This window comes from Neovison vison, chromosome 12 (assembly GCF_020171115.1).
Source record: "Neovison vison isolate M4711 chromosome 12, ASM_NN_V1, whole genome shotgun sequence".
Classification (NCBI taxonomy): Eukaryota; Metazoa; Chordata; class Mammalia; order Carnivora; family Mustelidae; genus Neogale; species Neogale vison.
In genome coordinates this window covers 135511959-135530257 of record NC_058102.1, presented here as the reverse complement: position 1 = coordinate 135530257, position 18299 = coordinate 135511959, and the positions used below count along the sequence as shown (strand labels likewise).

General features: G+C 39.7%; 1 protein-coding gene across 1 annotated transcript in view; it reads right to left on the bottom strand.

The window, feature by feature from the left end:
* Positions 1-12308, bottom strand: part of RAB18 (RAB18, member RAS oncogene family) — a 36826-nt gene extending 24518 nt beyond the window's left edge. Inside the window, exons 1-2 of the mRNA XM_044229190.1 lie at positions 12109-12308; positions 6810-6865 (exon numbers count right to left, since the gene is read on the bottom strand). Coding sequence (XP_044085125.1) covers positions 6810-6865; positions 12109-12176 — 124 coding nt within the window. The 5' untranslated portion in view covers positions 12177-12308. The remainder of the gene's footprint in view (positions 1-6809; positions 6866-12108) is intronic.
* Between the last annotated feature and the right edge of the window lie 5991 nt (positions 12309-18299).

The window sequence follows — 18299 nt, the reverse complement described above, 5'->3', positions numbered from 1 at the left end:
TTATATTACCACATCTGTTTTTATATTGCTTGCAATTGCCTAGCTCATCCCTTTATTTTCAACCTTTCATTATTTAAGTACTCTTCAAGTCCATCTGACGATGTGAGTTACTAGAATTGGACCAATTCACATGTAATTAACACATATTTTAATTCTGTTGCTTCCTTCTTATGTTCAACATTTTTGACGTTCTGTTCAAATCTGTGTTTGATCCTTTTTATTTCTGTATTACTACGTTGTGATTAAAAGAATACCAAGTTAGAAGTTAGGAGACTGGGTTTAGTATCTGTTCTCTTCCTGAGGTCTAGATAGGCAGAAGCCTAACCTTCTGAAGTCAGTTTCCTCCTTCTCATCAAGGAATATAAAAATTCCTGCTTTACCTGCTAGTTATTTTGGAAGGAGGGAGGGTGAGAACATCGGGGTAAGAGGACATCAACAGGGGTACTATAAAAACTTTAAGGATCCCATGGAGAAATGATTATGAGGACCTAGATCCCCAAAAGTGAGTTTACAAACTTGAAAAGTATCAACAATAAAATGAGGTAAGGGCTCTGCTACCCCAGAGGACAGAGTAAATATATTTTAATAGTTGAGAAGGAGGGAAAGCTGGGTGTGAGAAAAGACATACAAAACCTTATGGAGATTAAAGTTTTTGAGATGAAGAATAACGTGGGAAGCCAGGGCTTTTTTGTTGGCTACTTAAAGGGAGATATACAGTATGATGGTTTTATGGCAAAAAGTAACAGTGAGATAAAAAAGGTTTAGGGAGGGGCCCCTGGGTAGCTCAGTTGTTAGGGTCCTTGGAGTGAGCCCCCCATCGAGCTCCCTGTTCAGCAGGAAGCCTACTTCTCCCTCTCTACTTCCCCTGCTCGTGTTCTCTCTCTCTCTCTCTGTCAAATAAATAAATACATAATCTTTAAAAAAAAAAAAAACAAACCCAAAAGTAGAAAGGAGAGAAAGTAAAGAATAAAGCAATTTCTCAAACAATTAAATAAATATATTCCTCAGGGTGCCAGGGTGGCTCAGTCGATTAATGTCCAACTCTTGATTTCAGCTCAGGTCATGATATCAGGGTCGTGAGATCAAGGCTGTACCAGGCTCTGCACTGAGTATGCAGCCTGCCTAAGATTTTTTCCTTCTCCCTCTGCTCCTCCCCACACTTGCAAGTGCTCTCTCTTCTCTCTTTCTCAAATAAATTAAAAAAAAATCTTTAAAGAAAAAGTAGAGAACTTGTTTCAAATTTTATTTTAAAGAAATAAATTTTCTAATTTTTTTATTTGAAAAATGTTTTACTCAAAGCACTTTTTTAAAAGTACTTTTTATTCTCAGTCACCTAAAACAAGGTACATTAAAAAATTAAAAACTTTAAAAAAAAATAAAAACTTTTAACATGAAGGAAATTTTGCCAATTTAATAAGCTTATATAAAATCAGTGTAACTAATTTCCATAAGCAGAAAAAGAAACCTGATGCCTTTTGTTTTTCCAAACATCCCCTTGAAATAAAAACAAAAAACCCGGTCAGAATATTCTTATAATTGTGTGTGTCTGTGTGTGTTGTCTATGTGTGTATTTATTTTTATGTCAGAAATATTATCTTGGATTATATAAATATTTGTTGTCTCATTCTATTTCTTCTTCTGAGATTCAAATATACATATGCTGAATTTCCTTTTCTAATTTCCATATCATTTTTTCTCTCCAATGTGTTTTAACATTTTCATTCATTTTGGTAAATTCTACCCACTTTTTCCATTTTTAGCTTCTATTGTCCTTTATTTTGTTTTTCACAGTCTCTACTATCCCTTGTGATCCTTCTAATTTCACCTTTATTTCAGTGATGGTTTTATTTTCTTACCTTATTTTTCTTTCCTCTCCATCAGCCTACACTGCATTTTCTCATGCAGTCTCAAAGTCTCTTCCTGAACTCTTGTATCACTGCTTTGTGCTTTCAGTAGTAAATGCTTCCAAAAACTGTGTTACATTCATAGCAAAACAGCTAGGCATGATTTTCATCTTTTCTACAGAAATATTTTTTCTGCTGAACATTCATCTGTCTGTTGTTTTTCTGCTACTTTCTTTCTTTTTGATTCTTGAGTGGTCGGGGTGGCCTAAAGCTGAAATCCTTTTCATAATTCATCTTTAAAGGAGGTAAAGTTTTTCTGGACAAGCTATTTGTAAGAGATTCATGCCGAAGGCTCCAGTGGTTCTAGTTCTTGACCATCAAAACTATGTTTTGGTTCAAGGTTTCATATGAGAATCATTTAAGTTTTTCTATTTGTTTGTTTTTTTACTTTTCAACAACCAATGGAGATAGGCAGCCTTGAGGTTTTCACAATGAAAAGCCATTATTTCCCCTACTGCTTCAGAGACAGACAAATGTAAAAATGTCTTGTTTGTGTGATTCTTTGTTTGGCTTCATCTCCCCAACTTCTAAGAATCAAACCAGGTGCAGGAAAACTCCTGCCATTAGCTTAAAAAAACAAAACAAAACAAAACAAACAAGAAAACCCATTCTGCTTTCGCGAACAAGGGATTCAGGCTTTGCATCTCAGGGTGGGCCTCTCGGGTTCCTGAAGCTTCTCTTGCTGGTTCCAGGCTCTGCAGTTGTGGCATCCTCACTCTACTTCTTCCCACATACAGCCTGCTTAGACTCACTGCCTTTGGCAGCCATTCCACCTATTTTGTGGCCTAGGGTTTTTAGCTTTCTTCTATTTTAGTGGAATATGGGGTTTGTGTTTTAGTTTATCCCTCTCTTTGTTGTTATTCTAGTTAACCACCAGAAAGCAAAAGAAGAAAATGCCAACTTTACTGTACTGTCCTCGGATTCAAGATCCAATAATTATGTTAAAAGAGTATTTTATACAAGATTGAAGCTTGAATGTCTCACTATATTACTGAAAGATAAAGGTGTGCTTTCCTATTGGACAGCTCTGTATAAACGAATGAAGCTTGACCATCCTCTTACACCATACACAAAGATAAACTTGAAATGGATAAAAGACCTCAACGTGAGGCAGGAATCTATCAAAATCCTAGAGCAGAACGCAGGCAGTAACCTCTTCGACATTGACTTCAGCAACTTCCTTTAAGACATATCTCCAAAGGCAAAGGAAACAAAAGCAAAAATGAACTTTTAGGACTTGATCAAGATAAAAAGCTTCTGCACAGCAAAGGAAACAGTAAATAAAACAAAGAGGCAACCCATGGAATGGGAGAGGATATTCGCAAGTGACACTACAAAGGGCTGGTATCCAAGATCTATAAAGAACTCCTCAAACTCAACACCCCAAAAACAGATAATAATATGAAAAAATGGGCAGAAGACATGAACAGACACTTCTCCAAAGAAGATATACAAATGGCTATCAGACACATGAAAAAATGTTCATCATCAGTAGCCATTAGAGAGACTGAAATCAAAACCACATTGGGATACCACCTTACACCAAGATAGAATGGCCAAAATCAACAAGACAGTAAACAATAAGCATTGGAGAAGATGTGGAGAAAGAGGAACCCTGTTATACTGTTGGTGGGAATGCAAGTTGGTACAGCCACCTTGGAAAACAGTGTGGAGATACCGTAAGGAGTTAAAAATAGAGCTACCCTGCAATTGCACTACTGGGTATTTACCCCAAAGATACAGATGTAGTGAAAAGAAGGGCCATCTGTATCCCAATGTTCATAGCAGCAATGGTCACAATCGCCGAAATGTGGAAAGAGACAAGAAGCCCTTCAACAGATGAATGGATAAAGAAGATATGGGCCATACATACAATGGAATATTACGCCTCCATCAAAAAGGGTGAATACCTAACATTTGTATCAACATGGACGGGACTGGAGGAGATTAAGATGAGTGAAATAAGTCAGGCAGAGAGAGTCAATTATCATATGGTTTCACTTACTTGTGGAGCATAAGGAATAACACGGAGGACATGGGGAGAAGGAAAGAAGGGAGTTGGAGGAAATCAGGAGGGGGAGACGAACCATGAGAGACCATGGACTCTGAGAAACAAATTGAGAGTTTTGGAGGGGAGGGGGGGTGCAGGGTTGGCTGAGCCTGGTGGTGGGTATTAAGGAGGGCACATATTGCATGGAGCACTGGGTGTGGTGCATAAACAATGAATTTTGTTACACTGAAAAAATAAAATAAAATTTAAAAATATAAAAAAAAGAAAGAAAAAAGAAAAAAAAAGGTGTGCTTTCCTTACTATTTTACCAGTAAAATACTAATTTTCCACAAAATACTAATTTTTACAAGGCCATTAGCAACTGAACTAATTGTTTTAGTTTAAGAGTTCATGTGTATATTAGTTATAACCTCAGGCAGAAAATAATCTGATGCCTAAATGTAAAAGACACCTTCCAAGACCCAGAGCCCATTTGGGGAACAAATTATATACATCATTAGTAAGCCACAATCTTCGTATTTATTTTTAAAGCAGACAAAGGCTTTTTAATAATGAGGACAATACATAATTTGTCTTTGTCCAACTCTCCAGATTTCCTTTGGGTTTGAAATGCAGACAGATAACTTTATATCATATATTGATCATTCCCTTAGTAAAATTTTAATTCTAGGCAAATTCATTTTCCTGCCCATTACTACTCTTCTACTCCTTGCTATCCATTGCTAGGCATGTACTAAGTGAAATGAAGTTTTATTACTAATTGTTTAAAGAATAAATAATAGGGCTCCCCGCTCAGTGGGGAGCCTGCTTCCTCTTCTCTCTCTCTTTCTGCCTGCCTCTCTGCCTGCTTGTGATCTCTGTCTGTCAAGAAAAAAAAAAAAAAAAGAATCTTAAAGAACAAATAATATATCAAAGCTGAATTAAAATAGATTTTAAATTACTTGTGCTTTAAATGATTCCTTTTCACATACATAAATGTAGATCTGTAAAAGTTAATATGCCACATAAAAGCTAATAATGCCTGGTATAACCTGTTAAACATTTAGAGGCACTATGAATTCATATTGATAAAAAGAAACAAAAAAGACCTCTTTCTTAAAGAATTCTAAATAAGAAATATAGGCAGAATGATGGAATCTAAAAAAATCACTGTCTGACAACCACCATAGGTAGAATGACAGGGTGACACTTTAAAGGAATTCGGCACATATCACCTTAAGTAACCAGTCCCATCACCAATCACGGTACAAATATATGGTACAAATACACACTATGCTCTGAGAAGCACTTTGTGGAATTCCCACAAAAAATCCATAAACTGAATCTAAACACAAGGACATACCTGACAGATGTAACTGAAGGATGCTCTACACAACTGAGCTGGTGTGTACTCAAAAAATGTCAAGGCCAGAAAAGACAAAGAAAGATCACAGAACTGCCCAGATTAAGACACTGAAGAGAAATAACAACTAAACTCAGTTGCAATCATGGACTGGATCCTGGACCAGAAACAATTTTTTTTCTTTTGCTAAGTAAGACTTTAGGGGGACAATTAATGAAATCTGTCTGTATACAGCAGAACTGTATCTATGTTCATTCAGGAAATACACATTAAAGTATTTAGAGGAATCTTGTCTGCAATTTTACTCTCAATTCAAAAAAAAACCAAGAACACTGTGTGCATGTGTGTGTGTGTGTGTATTTAGAGAGAGCATGATAAAGCATATGTGATAAATATTAACATTTGGGGACATATAAGAATTCTTGTACTATTTTTACAACTTTTCTCTAGTATGAAATTACTTAACATTTGAAAAAAAGAAAAAAATACAAATCCCCACACGCAATAAATGAAAACAAAGCCAGTTAAGAGAAACTCTTTATTTTCCCTAATAATAATGCTAGGAACACATTTATTACATTCCACTGAATAGATCATGAAATTTTAGAGCTGTAAGAAAAACACATTGCCTCTCACCAAAACTCTTCCATTTATCGGTGAAAACAGTGAGGTTAAAGGACTTCCTCACGATCTAGACAACTGGTTTAAGGCAGAGCCGAGCCCACTCCCCTACTCTGACCCAGCTCTTTCACAATGCAAGTTCTCTCTTGATACATTTACATTGTCATCTACTCCCTGAACATGGGTGCACACACTAAACAGCTCAATCTTCTCATATATTCTAGTGAGCTAATGGGGCAAACCACTTCCTAGCAATCTAAATTTCATTTTAAAAAGGCATTATAGAGGGCACGGCTTGCATGGAGCACTGGGTGTGGTGAAAAAATAATGAATAATGTTTTTCTGAAAATAAATAAATTGGAAAAAAAATAAAATAAAAAAAAAGAAACGCAGTTAAAAAAAAAAAAGGCATTTAGGTATTATTGCTCCCAATGATATTTAATAACTAATGTCAGTAAACATGTGAGTTCACAATATACGCAGGATACAGAAGCAAATGCTAAAAACGCAGAATTAACACACTCTACTATTAGGTGATACTGGTAGGTCCGTGATGGTAGACACCGAGTACATATTATTCATCATTATAACCCCACCCTTCGGAGAGTGCCTGACAGACAATAAATACTCAGATATCTGCATGTTGCTAAGTGAAAGGCAATCCATAGTACAAGAAAAAATGTATGTACAGACAATCGTAATATCCGCGGTGTTAACCAAGTGCCATGAAACAACAAATGAGTTATTTTTGCTTGATGAGATCTACAAAGACTCCAGAAATGTAATGAAACTAGTTCAGGCTTGAATGACAAAGAATTCAAAAGACATGGAAGCAATGGGGTAGTAGATGGAGAGTAGAAAAAATTAAATAAAACATACTGAAGGCAAGAAAATACCTGGCATTTCTACTGAACTTTAAACATAGGCTTACCTATCGTTGCGGCAAGTTCAGGATCAAAAGTATCATCTGTGAACCTCAAGAGCAGGCTAAAAAAGATGTTAAAAAGAGAGATTAGAAATTTGTCTTTTCTCCTAAACATTTCACAAATGTTCATGATTATTTCATTTTGTCACAAATGAGACACAGATAATGGGCGCCTGAGTGGCTTAATCGTGATCCCAGAGTTCTGGGATCAACCCCCATGCTGGGCTCCCTGCTTAGCAGGGAGTCTGCTTCTCCCTCTGCCCCTCACCCCATTCGTGCTTGCTCTCTCGCTCAAATAAATATAATCTAAAGAAAAAAGAGCCTCTTTTAAAAAATAAATTAGACACAGATAAGAATAGCTGATGTAGATCTGCTCCCACAAATACTACCTCACTGCAGGTAAATAAAGAGGATTTAAATTATTGGAAAGGCAATGAAAAAATCCCAAGAGCAAAGCAGTTTACCTACTATACTACCCATGCTCTGCTACACAATTCCCAAGTGTGAAAAGATTTGGGTTTGGGTTTGGTTTTGATTTTTAATTGTAATGGTATATCCTTGTGAGAAAATAGAATCAGCAACATGGACAAAGGGGGTGAAAATCAGTCTCTTGAAATGCAACAAATTAATTTTTTGTTTAAATCTGATGTGCACTACACTCTGAATTCAAGTGAAACAGAAAGCTGTGAAAATCTATCATCTGGTAACAATTAGTAGTTGGACTACTTCCTAAGCGGGAAGAAAACATATAGTTAAAAGTGAAGGTAGATCACACCAGAGCCAGAGAAGGTATACTCTAGCAAATGATAGGTAGGGTGTGTGAAATCAACTATGAACAGGAAGTTCTGAAAGCTTTTATTTAAAAAAAAAAAAGAATGGAAAGAACTGCTCCACATTTTGAAAAGTTAATGCCAGCAAAAAAAATGCAAGAAAACTAATCGAAGACAACTGCCATGGTTATGGTGAGAGTAAGAAGGACTAAACCTAGGAAATAGTAAACAAACTAGAAAGAAAGAGATGAAATAATATCACAAGACACCATTTGAGCAGGAATTTAAGAAACAAGACAGAGGATCATAGGGGAAGAGAGGAAAAAGTGAAACAAGAAGAAACCAGAGAGGGAGACAAACCATAAGAGACTCTTAATCATAGGAAACAAACTGAGGCTCACTGGGCAGAAGGGGAATGGGGAGATGGGTAACTGGGTGAAGGGCACTGGGGAAGGTATATGCTATAATGAGCACATACAGTAAGACTGATGAATCACAGACCTGTAGCCCTGAAACAAATAATACATTATATGTTACTTCATTGAATTTAAACTTTTTTTTAAAAAGACACCATATGAGTACTCAAAGATCTTATATATTCCAGAATTATTTATTTAATATAAGGTGGAAGTGTCAATTATTAGAAGCTCTTCAAAAATGCAGTTTAAGCTTTTGTTAAAGCCCAAGATTTATAAAATTAATCAATCTTCATTCGCATTATCTCCTTTAATAGACCAAGACTGTTCTATCGACCTGCATGCATTAACAAAATCAAGAATATAGCTATCGGATGTCTGAAATGCAAAAAAAAACTTATGCATATTTCTGTAGGTTGTAATTATTACTGCTAGAGGTTTTTTTTTTTCCCCAGAGTATAATGCAACACATAATGGCCTTTTAGTATTCAAAATCCAGTGCCATTAATTGTATTTAAAAGATTAACTCCCCCTTTTTTGGTTTTGCTTTCTTGTGTCTATCATGAAACCAGTACCACAAAAGTGAAATAGTAGATTTTCCACTTAACACTGTACCCTCTTGACTATAACTTTGTTTATTCCAATGTGAGTCAGGTGACAACACTAACAAGAATCTTAAAAGACTGCACTTATAAAAAATTTTCTTCTCTTCCCAACAGTAAGTTTTTAAATTAACAAAAGTAAAAATTTCACTAAAAATTTAGTTACTCATATTTAAGAATGAAAAAGGTAAATATCCATTCTTAGTCACCACACTAAATAGTATTACATAAAACAAACTTGCAGAGTAGCAGTGGCAGTAGTAACAATAATACCAGAATAATACAAATAAAAAACAATGGTATTGGCCATTATTTATTGAACATCAACAATGTGCGAGACACTTGAGACTGTGTTTCTTCTTACATAATTGCTAATCCTTATGATAATCCTTGTCATTAAAGGTCCTTTGTCAGGAAAGGCAGGGAACTGATACGGTACAAAGCAACAAATTTTAATACTGGCTCTAAATGTAAGGAGATCTTAGCCACGGGTATACTGTGAGCTGGAAATGTATTCAAAACTCTATGTGATGCTTTTTTCTAGGCAGAGTCTATTTCTCTGTTAAAGTTTTTAAAGACTCTCCATGATTAAGAACCACGCTTTAAAGGATATATAGTTAAGCATTCGTATTTTCAAAGTCAAAGGAACAAAACACTCTCCACACAGAGCTACAGGTAGAAAGAGTAACTACCTCCATATCATTTAGAGAAAACCAAATTTATAATAAACAGTGTGATCATAAATAGTCTGCATTTCTTAATTTACACCTGAAATTGGCCAAAAAAGATGTGGATAGAGACACAGAAGGACAGCAATTTAATTAACAGAAGGTCTCTATAATCCCTCCCAGATTCTGAAACACTTTGCTACTTCTTTACTTCACCATGGCTAGCCACAGAATCAAAGCGCCTTACACATTTAACCTTAGATAAGGTGTGAGGGATTTCTATTCCAACCTCATTTTTCAAATAAAAAAGAAGACCTAGAGTGTTAAGTATCACACACAAGGTCACACAAGTGGCAACACCAGTTTCCTAATCTTGGTCTCCTGGCTGCTACCACACATGCTCATCACACTGAAACAGTCTGAAATAAACTGGAAAAATAACTCACTAATTTGAATTACTTAAGATGTCCTTTCTCGTGCAACAATACAAATGATATTTCACTTCCCTGAACTCTAGATCTGTAAAGAAACAAACTTACTGGTCAGAACAACCCTTAGAGATTATATTCCGGACAAATGTTTGTGTACTAACTCACCTTAAAAAGAACAGGCTTCTGTGTTAGTAGAGTCATTTATTGTCATCATACCCAGGAAGAATAAGTGTTCGAAGTTGTTTTCCACAGCAGAGCACATGCACCAATAATGTTCATCTAGCTAGAAAAATAAGCCAACTTTCTCCCTAAACATAATCCTTTCTTGAAAGAGGCAAAGGTTAAAATTTTGCAGTGAGCGGCTGAAAATTCACCATTAAGTACTGAGAAAAGTTTGGAGCAGATTAGATCCAACGAAGTTCGTCTGAAGCGAGGGAACTAAAGAAACGGATAAATCCGCCTAACTGATTTAACACTAAAGAACCTCAATTACGTAAACACTCTAAACTTCCAGAAAATTTTAACACAGTTAACTGGTCATCCATCCAATACGTTTAGGAAAATGCTGCCAACCAAACCTGGATTGGGCTGAACCACGCAAAATGACATTCAACCACCCCTGACCTCAAAATCAGCCATTTCATATGCCTTAACCTAAATGAGGGTCACATCTCAAGAAAGAAAGATCATGAGGCTATAGAAGTCCTATTAAAACAATGCTCAAAATATTAACTTTTTAACCCTCAAACAGTGATCATGAAAAGTACTTTACTCAGTCCTTTATTTTTTTAAAGATTTTATTTATTTCTCTGAGAGAGAGAGACAGCATGAGCCAGGGGAGGGGCAGAGAAGCAGACTCCCCTCTGAGCAGGAAGCCTAAGGCAAGGCCAATCCCATAATTCTGGGATCCTGAACTCTAGGATCATGGACTGAACCCAAGGCAGACACTTAACCAACTAAGCCACCCAGGTGCCTTATTCAGTCCTTTAAATAATGCATACATACACACACATACACACTCCCCATACTATTTTGCTATCCCACAGTATTTCATTAATTCATTCCTTGTTATGTACAAGTCCCTCACTCCAATATACACGGAGGTAAATGAGAAAAATTAGAAAATTATTAAGTGAGAAAAATTAGAAAGCATACTGTCACACTTTTAAAGTACAAAAAATTGCAGAACATATTACAGAACAAAATTCAAATTAAAGAAGTACAACTTGGGGCATCTGGGTGACTCAGTCGCTAAGCTTCTTCCTTTGGATCGGGTCATGATCCCAGGGTCCTAGGATCGAGCCCCGTATAGGGCTCCCTGCTCAGCGGGAAGCCTACTTTTCCCTCTCCCACCCCCCACCCCCCCCCCCGCTTGTCCTCCCTCTCTTGCTGGGTCTCTATCAAATAAAGAAACAAAATCTTTTTTAAAAAAAGGTACAACTTGATGAAGCGATCTGAAAGATAAGTTTAGCAGCAGATGTAGCTAAAATATGAAATTACAGCTCCTGGAATTGGAATATTGTTTAAAAATCCAGATAGCCAAGAATATAACCTAGTAATCATCACCACCACCATCATCATCATCCTAAGAGGGCAAGGAGAACTTTACCTAGAGAACTTTGTTCTAAGCCTTGGATGAAATCACAACCGGCTTGCAACACTCACTGGGCGTCATTGTTCTTACCTGATACTCAACTACTGTCAATTATTCTTTTCCCTCCAGAAAAAGTCAAGAAAGAATACACAAAACACGAATTCGCTCTTTCACCTCTAAACGATGCGGCAGAATGCGAAGGGACAATGACACTTTATTCTCCAAGGCGGTCCAGAGCTTGAACTCCCCGACTAAAGCCAATGACTCAAGCAGTCAGAGACCCGAGAGTTCTTTCACAGCTGACTCAGAGGCAGAGAGAGAAGCGGCAATGGGCGGCCCCGAAACAGGCCAGGAATGTGACCCACGGCGTCGCGAAACTTCCTGAGTGGAATACTACGTGGTCAGAGAAAGCCTGACAGAACCACCAAAGTGCTGAAGTTACGGCTCAACTCGCGGCGTGACAGTGAACCTGAACCCCAGGGCCGAGTCCGGGCTCCGCTCGCGGCCACACTCGGGCCCGAACCCGCCCGCCACGCCCTGAGCTCCTCGGCCGCGAAGCCGCCGACCGAGACGCGGCCCTCGGAATTGTTTTTGTCTTTGATACGACAGGACGGGAACGTATCCAGACAAGTCGGGCCTGCCCGGGGCCGACAACCAGGCGGGCTTTGGGGGCAGGGGCTGCAGGACCGCGCGGCGGAGAGGCCCGGGAGAAGCAGCAGAGCCCGCCCCCAGCCCGGCCCGCACCGGCCGCCGCCTTTACCGTTCCCGACGCGGCCCAGCAGACAGCCCCACCGCCCTCGTCGCCGCCCGCAGACCCGCCTCACCTAGACTTGCCCACGCCACTCTCGCCGATGATGAGGATCTTCAGGGTGGTCAGCACGTCCTCGTCCATCCTGACGCCGCTCCGCTGTGAGCCCAGCTGGCCACCCGGTTCCGGTTCTCAACCCTTCACCGGAGAGAGGTGCCCGCGCATGCGCAGCGCTGCACGTCTGCCACCTTCCTTTCTCCCCGGGTGTTTAGGTTGCAGAAGTCCGGGTCGCCCCAGTTCCGCCTTGGGGAAGCTCTGCGTCTGCGCAAACTCAGTGTCCCGGGCGTCTTTCCGGAGAGCTTATTCATCCTCTGCGCAAGCGCAGAAGGGAAGGGCCGCGTGTGATTTCGCCCTTCTGTAGGCGGTTACGCCTCCCGTCTCCTAACCTAACCCTCCTTCAGTGGTGTACTCGGGAATGGACTGAGCTGGCAGAGCATAAGCTCTTTTATTTCAGCGGCTGCTCGTAACAGGTGCAATGCAATAGGAAAAGCTTGTGCTTGAAGGCAGATATCTTAAATTTAGATCCCAGTGCTACCTGATGAGGAATCGGAGCAGGAAAGTGTTCACCCTCAGACCAAAAGGCTGACCTGCGGCCTGCATAGTTTTGATAGGGTTCAGATATGTGCTGCTTGCTATAGTCTCATGACTACCTGTACGTCTTACTGGTGGCTAATATTGAGCTGAATGATAAGCACCAGAGAAATCTTGTAAAAGTAGTTCCGGGTGTAGAAACAGGAAGAAAACATTTATGATCTAGTATTCTCTGCATGTCTCTCCTCCCCCTTGAGCACTAAGCATATAACCACCAGCATCATACAGCAAAGAGTACAGCCCTTTCTGCTCACGGGTCCTGTCCCCATGCTACTTAAATAAACTCCTTACGCTGCACCATACAACTCCTCAAGAATTCTCTCTGTACTGTTGTGCTCAGAAACCCCACAAAATACCATATAGCCATGTTACATTATCTAGCCTTCTGAGCCTATTTCCTGTCTCACAGTCAAAGCCAATAATACTTCTTAGAATAATATTGACTTAAAATTGTTACGAAGATTAAATGAGATAATTAATGAACACACTTTGTAAACTCAAGTGCTTTGTAAAAGCGATAGGGTGTTATTAACTTCTGTTAGGTTAAAGACTAGTACCAGTCACATGTCAGTTCACTGTGGAAGGGAGATGTAAATGTCAGATCAGGTGCATACAAACCTCTGTTGGTACAAATTCAAGCCAACTACTGCTCCTCATTAGAACTGCTACCCCTAGGGACGCCTGGGTGGCTCAGTTGGTTAAGCAGCTGCCTTCAGCTCAGCTCAGGTCATGATCCCGGCGTCCTGGGATTGAGTCCCACATCGGGCTCCTTGCTCGGCAGGGAGCCTGCTTCTCCCTCTGCCTCTGCCTGCCTCTCTGTCTGCCTGTGCTCGCTCTCTCTCCCTCTCTCTCTCACAAATAAATAAATAAAATCTTTAAAAAAAAAAAAAAAAAAAGAACTGCTACCCCTATAACTGCAGGAATTGTAGGTACATGCTTTGTCTTCACTAATCTGCAAATCTTCGTGAAAGTACCGACCCTCACATATGTTTAGCAAAGTGCCTGGTACATGGCAGACACTAAATGAACATTAGCTCTCAAATCTTCTTTCCTTTTTTTTTTTTTTTTAAAGATTTTATTTATTTATTTGACAGACAGAGATCACAAGTAGGCAGAGAGGCAGGCAGAGAGAGAGGAAGGGAAGCAGGCTCCCGGCTGAGCAGAGAGCCCGCTGTGGGGCTCGATCCCAGGACCCTAGGATCCTGACCCGAATCAAAGGCAGAGGCTTTAACCCACTGAGCTACCCATGCACCTCCAAATCTTGTTTTCTTAATACTTGCAGCTAATGCCAGGTACAATAGATATCTCATTAGAGAATATATAAATAAAATTTAGAATTAATTTTAAAAACTAATTATTTCAAATACCTAGAAAAGCTTTTCTGCCAGACAACCAAATGGCTCCCTCACTTACCTTCAGGTCTTTGCTGGAATGTTGACTTTGCTCAAATGAGTCCTTCTGTGTCCCTACTACTGAAATGTGCAAATCCTTCCAACAATCCCTATACCTCTTTGCATTATGCTTCTGCAGAGTTCTTACCATGCTCCTGTGCCCTATATATTTTACTATTTTGTTGACTGTGTAGTCTTACCCAACAGAAGGGAAGCTTCATGAAGGGGATTTTTGTCTGTTTATTGTTATATCTTTTGCATCTGAAAGTTACTGGCATAGAATATGTGCTAAATAAATATTTGGGGTTATTTAAAAGATTTATTTATTTATTTTTGAGAGAAGAGTATGTGCATGAGTTGGGGGGGAGGGGGTTACAGAGGGAGAGGAGTCGTGGGAGAGAGAATTCCAGATTCCATGCTGAGCACCGAGTCCAACATAGGACTCGATCTCAGGACCCCACGACCATGACCTGAGCTAAAACCAAGAGTCCCACACTCAACCGACTGAGCCACCCAGGCACCCCTAAATAAATATTTGTTGAGTGAATTCACTGAATGAACATTCTTGAATCCATTCCTATCTTTGGAAGTAGTACCAACCCGGTAACCTCAACCTCTCACAAAATAGCCCTTGAAAACTCAGTCGACTCTATCTGCCTTAATTTTGACTACAGTATCAAGAGTTTATTTGTGAAGTTCACAGTATTGTCAAGCTTTCCCACTCTGGGGCAGTTAAATATAATCCCCAGAGCCCTAGAGGTCCCTCTCAAGGAGTCTGCAAAGCAGTCAAACTATGTTCATAATTATTTAGGACGTTATTTACTTTTAGGGCACCTGGGTGGCTCAGTTGGTTGAGCCTTTACCTTTGACTCAGGTCATGATCTCAGGGTCCTGGGATCAAGCCCCACCATCGGGCTTTCTGCTCAGCGGGGAGCCTGCTTCCCCACCTCCCTGCCTACTTGTGATCTCTGTCTGTCAAATAAACAAAAAAATCTTAAAAAAAAAGATGTTACTTACTTTTTTCACTCTTGCTCTCTCATGATAATACAATAGAATTTTCCAGAGGCTACACAAAACATGTGACAGCAAAACAGACTGAAGACAGACCAGATAGGAGAATCCAGCTGTTTTCTATTAAGCCAGACATTAAAGAGATTTGTCAAAATGTAAAATAATGCCACTGTCCTAAGTTTTTTTGTTTTAAAATAGTTACTTTTATAAACACATTAACTAGTAATCAATAGGTTTATTATTTATTAATTAATATGTTTAAAGTTTTGTTTTAATTTCTAGTGGAGTAAATATTAATAGATCTAGCCACAAAATCAGCTCTGATTGCTCAATAATTTGTAAGAATGTACAATCATTTGTAAAACCAAAAAGTTTGAGAACTGTTGCACTATAGTATTCACACCAAGGTAAAAACCAAAAACCTTCTCATAAATAACAGGCCTGGATTAACTGATATTGTATGTAACATTGTTAACCTACTTAGGCAACACCATGTTTTCTTAGATATCCTCCTACCTCTGGGCCACTTTTCAGGTTTGTTTGTTTGTTTGTTTTTAATGACATCCTCTTGCTTGTCTTTTAAACATTTTGTTCCCTGGGTTTTAGGGTTTGGGTATGGCTTTATCTATTGACTTTACACACACTTCTTACTCTACGCTACTCTATACTGTCTTCTGGGACTTATACAGCTTCCTTATCCCACTTGCTTGAAGTAGTCCCGAAGTGACATCTCCGGCTGAGATTTCTGTCCAGAGATTTAGGCCAGTGCACACAGCTGCCATGACATAGCCATATGGGTCTACCCAGGTGCAGAACACCAAGCTAAACACGCCTGACAGCAAATGCATTATCTTCTCCAGACTAGCTTTTTCTCCTGATTTTCTTCTTCTTTTTTAAAAGATGTTATATATTTATTTGACAAATACAGATCACAAGTAGGCAGAGAGGCAGGCAGAGAGAGAGAGAGAGAGAGAGAGAGAGAGAGAGGAGGGGGAGGAGGAGGAAGCAGGCTCCCTGCTGAGCAGAGAGTCCGATGCGGGGCTCGATCCCAGGACCCTGAGATCATGACCCAAGCCGAAGGCAGAGGCTTTAACCCACTGAGCCACCCAGGTGCCCCACTCCTGATTTTTTTCTTATCACATGGCACTAGTATCCATTTAACTCTCTCTCTCTCTCTCTCTCACTCCCTACACCCACTTAGTCCTCCAGTTCTACCATACGCATCCTTGAAATTTATCTACTTTCTCATCACCACCACTACTATGATTAGGTCATCCTCAACTTTTTGCTGGGTTACCTACCATTATCAGCAGCCCAGCTGGCCTGCCACCTCCGCTCTCCTGTCCCCTCAGGCTATCCTCTACGCAGCAAGCAATATGGTATTCCCCAAATATGAATCTAATGTAGTCACTCAGCCTTCAGTCCACTCCTCACTGCCCTCACAAGTGTTTATTATCTTATCATAAGCCCTGATTGTCCCTCCAACCTCATCTCTTGCTTTCCCATGCCCTGTACTTTGTGTTCCAGCCGAATTAAATGCCCTTCGTATTTCCAACAAACCAAATTTTTCTTGTCTCCAGGACCCTACACGTGTTGTTCCTTCTGCCTGGAAGTAATCTCCTGTCCCCCATTCCCCACCCCATCACTGCACATGCACTCACACGCACTTTCACGTAGGCAACTTCTACTCATTCCCCATGTTCCTGTTTTGGGATCCCTTTCTCTGGGACAACTTCTGTGGCCCCCCGGGTTGGCATTACATGTTCCTATTATGTGTTCTGATAGTGCCTACACATCTATTGTGATGTGCACTCCACGGTGTTATAATTGTGTTGAATTGTTTGTTCCCTGGTCAGAACATGCATTATGGGAAAGCACTGACTGCTGTCCTTCATTGTTCCGTCTTCAACATCTAGTATAATGTCTAGCATAGAGGCATACAGTAGTTGCTCCAGAAAGATGATCAATTTAAAAACCCCAAATCAGCCTCAGGAAATTGGAATGATGTAAAATCTGCTTGCTAGTTTCTTTTTATATAAATTGGGATGTCTCTTGACTCTCTGTCTTGAATATGAGGGAGAAACCTCAGTAACTCTTAATGCACAACGATTACCAAGTACTGCTAGAAAGGAAGCCAGCATTCATGCACAGATAAGCCAAAGTAGCATTTTGCGTGTGTGTGTGTGTGTGGGTGCGTGTGCATGTGTGCACGGGCTAAATGACCGATACAGACAATACATGTTCTGAAAAGTCAGATCAGAGCAACTGGACACTGAAACTTAGAACAACCAGAAAAGGCTTCACAAAGAAAGCAGGACATGACAAAATGTAGAATTTAGATCAGTACAAGCAAGGAAGCAACATTTCAGGCGGAATGAATTCAGTATAAACAAAGGCATTGGGATGATAGGTAAATAGAATCTTTTAAATGGATAAATCTAGCTATGTATAGGAAGTATTCAGAAAAGGGCGAGAATGTGGTGGTAGCAGGAGGCTTAGAAAGGGAAGGCTGCCTACAAAAGACACAAGGGATAATTGCAAGGGGCAATTGGTGAAAGGCAAGGAGAAGAAAGGGAAGAGAAAAATATCAAGCATTTGTCTAATATTTAAAGTTTTAGTACTACCCATAAGAAGGAAAAGGCAGAAAGAGGGAGGAAAATGAGTTAGGTTTCAACCATGGTGAATTTCATATGAAGGTGGGCCTTGACACCAAAGTTTTCTGAACTCTTTTAGAGCTGTGGTTCTGAAATTCAGGGCAGATGCCAAGACACCAAAACAGAACAATCAGGTCAATGACATTCTCAACCAACAGTTTGGCCTGGGTGCCCTATTCCACATATACACTATTATGCTTAAATCTCTGGAAAAAGAATCGTTCTTGATTAGGCTCAGACATACCTTATTATGGTTCCACGCTAATATTAATTCTTTCTGCCATATTCAAAAAATATGATCAGCTCAATCAAAGGCAAGATGCTTAAGACAACCTATGAGGAAGCTCAGTATGGAGGGGAAGGGGTTGTAAGTATGAAACCACTTGGAAGTGTGACGGGGTAGTCCTTCTGAGTCTGTGCTGACCACAGCATGCCCCCAGCATGTTGCCAAAAAGGGACAACAGAGTAGGAAAAAGATCACATTTGGGCCGTTGACTTTTCTGCAACTTTTTGCTATGACTCTCAGCATCGGGGTGGAGAGAAGAGAAATGCCGCTTGCA